Genomic DNA, 6,477 nt, shown 5'->3' on the forward strand with positions numbered 1-6,477 from the left:
AGGATGTAAACTAGGATATATTAACTGTTTCAGTGAACAGATTTTGTGAAGTGCCTTCTGTTTTAGCACTTTAAGTTTATCACATTTTGTTGACTTCTGACATTCCACTTTCCTAGATTATAGGAAAGATCTGTTTATGTAGTTTGTTTTTAAAATGTGCCAATGCTTGTACATTAACAAGATTTTTAAAAATAAAACTGTATAAAACATTTAATTTATTGGTCTTCTTGGGGTATTTGATGTATCACCAGTGTATTACAATTGAGCCATCAATCTTGTCGCTTCATCAACATTAACTGATTCGTTTTCATGACACTGCTGAGGAATCTGAAGGGAGAAAAATATTGTATTTAAAAATGTAGATAACAACAGTCAACAAAAATGACTTGTATATAATATATTACCTAATTTAATATCTTCTAGTCATACCTTTGGAAACAGAACAGTAAATTCTCGTATTCGGACTCAATGTTTTAGAGTCTGAATGACTCAATATGCTATATATACTACACAGCCAAGGATACTAGAGAGCCAAATACTAAAAATTATATTCAAACCACAGGCTTTAAAAAGTTAGAGTTTAGCTTATTAGCCAAATACTAAAAATTATATTCAAACCACAGGCTTTAAAAAGTTAGAGTTTAGCTTATTAGCCGTAACAAAAGGAAATGATTCACACTCACCAGCTGTTTCTGCAGAGGTTCAAGGGAAAGTCCTTTGGAGAAATGTGCAAGTTCCTTTTGTATATCTACAAAAGCTTTATTCACTCTGTTAACTTTTTCATCATTCACAATGTTTATCTTTTAAAAAAGAAAAAAAGGTTATTAATCTACAATCTTGTAACCATAAATAATAAAATATATCCAACTTTAATTTAATCTTGTTAAACCTAAAAATGTAAAAATTCATCAACCCTACCCATTTGTGGGGATAATTTACACAAAAATTCCTATGGTCTTATTGGGAAGTTTTAGACAAAAGGTTCTGTGTTTTTAAAAATAAGAATTATGTGGACATACATTATATTTAGACATGGTATAGGCACATTAAAATACATGACCACAATCCTAGGCTACAGTCATCTCTCATTGTAAAACGAGGAACCTGGATCAAATGCTTTACTCTTTTTTTTTTTTTAATTAATTTTTTTTTAAAGTAAGCTCCATGCCTAGTGTGGGGCTTAAACTCACGACCCTGACGGCCAGAGTCACATGCTTTACTGGTTGAGCCAACCAGGTGCTCCACTTTAGACTCCTTCTAACAGTCCATCTCAGAATCCTTCCTTGACCTCCTTGCCTTAACAGAAGTCCCTTCCAGTCTCCTGAGGACAATTTCCCTTACAACCCTCCTCTCTTTAAATCTTGTTTTTCACTGCTGCTCTGAAACCATTTCTCCTTAAAAACTCTGCCCCTAATGCATCAGAATATTCTAATACCTCTTTCCTCATTACTGTCACCTGCCAACACATTTACTTGCTCCCTCACAAAAGATCTCAAAACTCTGCTCACTGACCTCTCTCATGCCTGGTGAGGGGCTTCAACAAAAACCTAACCCTCTAGTTTCTTAGTCTGTTCAGGTCCTCAACTCCCAGATTCTTTCCCACTACCTACCTCAGCCATCCACTTCCATGGATTACCTTTGGCTGCAATTTGTAACACCTCCTGTTCTTCAAGTTCACTTGGCTTATTAACAATTCTTCAATCTTCCTGAAATCTCCCACCAATTTCACTATTTTTCACTTTCCGTATCATCACTTTTTCCTTTAGCCAGCCCAGATTCCGTGACCATTATTTAATCAATCACTCCTTTACTCTCTTAACTTTCCTTCTCTTCCTTAATCAAACCTGCTTGACAAACTAGTTAAACTCAACTGACAGCTTTTTCTGAGCCTAAAACTGAATCTGCAGAAAATCTAACTGGCTGGCTTCACTTTAAATTCATGATCACAAACTTCAATTTACCATGTACATAGTGCCTGGCAATCTTAAGACCTCCAGTTAGTAAATTAGGCCACTTTTCTGAGAAAACTATCTGATACCTTCCCCAACCAGGCAGCCTACCCAGATTTCCCTCCCTTATATATCTTTCCATTAGCATACATAAAGCGGCTAGCACTTCTATGCAAACAATATGATCTCCTGTCAGTCAAATATACCAAGTTTTTCCCCAGCATGGGGCCTTCGCATTTGTTATTCTCTCTGCCTAAAGTGTGCCGCTCCCAACACTTTCCAGAGCTTTATATTACTATGATAAGGAAAAGATAGGGTTCAGTAGGCAGAGAGGTAAAGATTAGGACCTGAGGTCCCTGGTAGGGAAAAACACTTATTTTGGAACAATGTTGGGAGTGTCTGACCCCAGCAAACCCTTCAGGCATAAGGTTCCTCTTAAAGTAACAGACCCCACCTACTCCCCTTCAGGCTTCCTTCAGGAATTTGACAAAAGACCTAAGTATGACCATAGGCCACCCCCTGGTACAATGGAAATGAGCCAATCAGGAATGGACAATCCAGCACCAAGACCTGCAAGCCAGTAAGGGTATAAAACCTGAGAAGGAACAAGGGGGAAGGGCTGGGGGGTGACAAGAACCTTATATAACAAGGACCCTTGCCTACAGTCTACTTAGGCATTCACTTTGAATGCCCCCTCTCTGTAACGACAGCTTTCCTACTTACTACTCTTACACTCCAATCTTATACTCTAATAATAAACCTTTGCCTGCTGCTCATTTTTTATGTACACCTCTTCATTCTTTGAAGAGGTGAGACGACGAACCCAGGGTCCTGAGGTAAAAAATCCTGCGGCATTACTTGCTCCCCACCATCTGGATCTTGGCTTGAATTTCAACTTTGAAAGCAATCCTGTGTAAAACTGTCACTCCCTACCCCATCATATCACCTAGCTTTATTTCCTTTATAGCATTTACTAAGTAAGTCATAAAAATGCTCCATCAAAATGCTTAACTTTGCTAGTTCATGAAAACTGAAAGATAAAATGTTACATATCTTTGACTATTTTGCCAATTACAAAGTCCTGGAGACCTGACTCCACCTACTACTTAAACTTGAAAACATTTTCTTGAAGAAATTTCCTGAAAGAATCTACTTAATCTTGAAGAAGAAATTTCCCATTTCCCAAATATTTTGAGGAAAAAAACACAAAAAACAAAAACAATAAACTCCTTTCTTTCCCAATTTTGCACTTTAAGAAAGTATCTTATCTTCATTTTATAGGTTTTTGTTTGAGTTCTAGATATCAGGGAGATAAGAATTACTGAGAAGAAAAAGAATGGGTGCCAATCAGCATTTCATGCCTCGATTCTGTCAGGAGGTTCTTGAATATATTTGGGGTCAGAGATAAGAACTGTTTCCCACATCATGGTTTTGGATAATTTCTATGCTCTGATAAAGCTTTTAAAACTGTTCTTTGGAGCCTCATGCATTTGCAGTTAAAGTGCTTTTTTCTTGGGGTGCCTCTGTTGGTTGAGTGTCTGACTCTTGATTTTACCTCAGGTCATGATCCCAGGGCTGTGGGATCGAGCCCTGTGTCAGACTCTGAGCTGAGTGTGCAGCCTGCTTAGGGTTCTCTCTCTCTCTCCCTCTGCCCCTCTTCCCCCACTCACGTGTTTTCTCTGTCTTTAAAAAGAAAAAAAAAAAAGTGCTTTTTTCTTTTCATACATATACATCAAGAAAGGGGGGGTTATTTTTCATTTAAAAAAAATAAATGTTTAAAATTATCTTGCCTTTGTGAGGAAGGAAGGCTAAGAACCTGTTTTAAATAATAGCTTTCAGTTTTTCAGTGGCTTTACAACTATGCTTGGCTTGCAAACAATACTGTCAGAGTACTTAAATAATACTCACCTTCTTAAGATTAGTGGTAACTGGTTTTGCTTTGTTTTTAGTCTTAAAGTTTTTTTGGCTGGCTATATGAAATACATTTCTGGACCTCTGTCCTCTTAGTTTGCTCTTGGCCATTGTCTAGGGAAAAAAGAAACGGAACTCAATTAAGCTCAATATAAGTTTTTAAAATAAAGGTACCAATTTAGTGTAAGAAATTCCATCTTACTCCGGATTTTTTAAAGTTGCTGCACGTATTAAATTATTTCAATGTCTTTCGTCACTACTAAGTTTTCTGCTGTTTAATGCAGAGTATGTGCCTAATTCTTTTCTGTATCTCCAATACTTGGCCCATAGGAAGTACCATGTTAATTTCTGCGGGTTGAATTCATTAATACTATCAACACAATTGTTTTCTCAGCTCTCTGCAGCATATGACAACGTTAACCACCACCATCCATCCTTCTGTTGGTTTATATACTAATATACCACTCTGGTTCCTATCATACTTTAGGATGGACTCCTCTCCCCTTCTTCCTTTTTCATTCCTTTTTACTTGCCTTTCTCTCCTATGTACACTTCTTCAAAATCAGTCCTTAATTCTGCACTTCCTACCTTACTTTCACAACTTCCATTATCACCTCTATGTGAATGGCTCTTGTTGTGAAATTTTACATATTTTCTTTGCTCTATAGTTAAACATGCACGTAGCCTGTAAATTTTACCTTAGAAATGTCTTTCAAATCTGCTTTAACAATGCATATGAGGAAAATTTTAAAAATATTAATAGTTAAGATTTATCGAGGTTTTAAAATGTGTATAAGCACTATGTGAACATTTTATTGCTTTAGCCAATTTACTCTGCACAACACTGTGGGAGGTACTATTATCCCCATTTTATAGATAAAACTGATGCAAAAAGGCTAATTTGCCCAATGTCACACTGTTAGTAATCAAGAAATGTCAGGATTCAAAGCCAGGAAGATTAGATCCAGAGCTAACACCATGTGATTTGGTCTCTCATATACAAATAAAGCCAATACAGAAACATAGTATAGTACTGCTTAGTTCAGGACTGTATTACCAGCACGGTCCCTAGGTCCATTTGGTTGGACCATAGATTGGCAAACTATACCAATGGATCAAATGAGATCAGGCACCTGTCTCTGTTAAGTAAAGTTTTAGTAGAACACAGCTATGTCAGCCTGATCATGTACTGTCTGTGGCTACCTTCCTGCTACAACAATAGTCCACAAAGCCTAAAGTATTTATTATCTGGCCTTTTGCAGAAAGAGTGCCAACCCCTGGCTTAAGCCATCTGCATTCAAGTCTATGCATAGTGCTGTGCGATGAACCTCTCCAATATTAAAAGTTTTCAGTGACTTTTCCCATGCCTTAGGGACAGTGAGCTTTGTCCTGGTATATTGCCAGAACCCCAAATCTAGCATAAATACGTCAAACACATCTCTTGCTACCTCTCTATACATACCCATCCTAGCCTACAAATTGCTGTTTGAAGACACTTTGCACATTCTTTCTTTCCTTTCCTCAACTTTTATCTCTGGACTTAAATTTATATTCTCCCTCAATGTCTAGCCTCAGTAAACTACTTAGGGACAGCAATGCTTTTAAGCACCAACGGTACTCCTCCTACTTATAAAAAAAAAGCCAGACATGAACACAATAGGAAATTCATGATTACTAAAGAGGAAGTAGAAAATACACATCATATCCCCCCAATTAAATAATCTAAAATCCTTCTTCCAATAGTAACCAAAAATCCAATCACTCATCTAGAATTTATTAATAACGTACTATGTGCCAGCTGTGCTATAAATGTGACAATACAAAACCATGTATGTGATACAAACACGGACACATGATATGTGTCGCTACATGAAGCATACAAATGGACACAAGAGGGAGAGGTCTACTAGAGTCGTGGACTTGAGAAAGGTTCGTGGAGAAGGGAATACCGTGGTGGCTGAGGCAATACTGAAATTTTGTTGACAACAACGTGAAAATTGTTGTTGACAAGAGACAACGAAAAACTGGTACCCGGACAAGGGCTCAAGGCCCAAAGGCACCTTGGTTTCAGGCCTCGGCCAGCAGGCACGCCGCTGCCCAGTAAGACTGCCTTGAGGCCGCGCGCGATGGAACCCAGCCGCCGGGCCTCAGCGGTACAAGACCCACCGGTCCTGTCCCAACCCCCTGAAACTTCACGACAGTTTGCCAGAAAATTTATCAACATCTTACCATACCTTCGATAACCTCGTGCATCACGTCAAACTCCAAGCGACGCCATCTGCACGCACACGATCCAGGAAGTTCCGGGGGGAAAGGAGCCAGTCAAAATTCCTCCCACAGGCCATAGTTCCGCCCACCGAGCGGAGTCCCACCCACAGAGCACGGCCTGACACAGACGAAGCCCCGCCTACCAAACGTAGTTCCGCTCAGGAGCGGGTTCCCACCCTCGTAACGTAGTCCCGCCCATAGAGCCTGCTCAAATGCTGAGCTCCTTCCAAACCTAGCGAAGCCCCGCCCACAGGGAGAAGTTCCACCCACCATGGGAAATCCCGCCCCTAGAGCATCCCTTACTTTAGGCAGCATTGTGGATTCGTATTCTGCTCCGGCAAACTGGAGG

The 6,477-nt window shown here is 39.2% G+C and overlaps 1 protein-coding gene across 1 annotated transcript; it reads right to left on the bottom strand.

Annotated features, from left to right (window-relative positions):
* Positions 1–182: 182 nt before the first annotated feature.
* On the bottom strand, positions 183–6,171 carry RBIS (ribosomal biogenesis factor). Its single transcript, XM_047074089.1, has 4 exons — positions 6,095–6,171; positions 3,858–3,974; positions 684–800; positions 183–327 (listed from the first exon to the last, which is right to left on the bottom strand). Exons 2-4 carry the CDS (start codon positions 3,969–3,971, stop codon positions 256–258), a joined length of 303 nt encoding a protein of 100 aa, XP_046930045.1. The 5' UTR covers positions 3,972–3,974; positions 6,095–6,171; the 3' UTR covers positions 183–255.
* Between the last annotated feature and the right edge of the window lie 306 nt (positions 6,172–6,477).

The sequence above is a fragment of the Lynx rufus genome, unplaced genomic scaffold (genome assembly GCF_022079265.1).
Source record: "Lynx rufus isolate CCGP_SWC_20201006 ecotype Redwood Valley unplaced genomic scaffold, mLynRuf1.p SCAF_12, whole genome shotgun sequence".
Lineage (NCBI taxonomy): Eukaryota > Metazoa > Chordata > Mammalia > Carnivora > Felidae > Lynx > Lynx rufus.

Coding starts and splice junctions, on each gene's coding strand:
- RBIS (XM_047074089.1), bottom strand. CDS start 3,971: ATGGCCAAGAGCAAACTAAGAGGACAGAGGTCCAGAAATGTATTTCAT. Junction 801..3,857: donor TTACCACTAATCTTAAGAAG/GTGAGTATTATT, acceptor CTTTTTTAAAAG/ATAAACATTGTGAATGATGA. Junction 328..683: donor AACCTCTGCAGAAACAGCTG/GTGAGTGTGAAT, acceptor TTCTCCCTTCAG/ATTCCTCAGCAGTGTCATGA.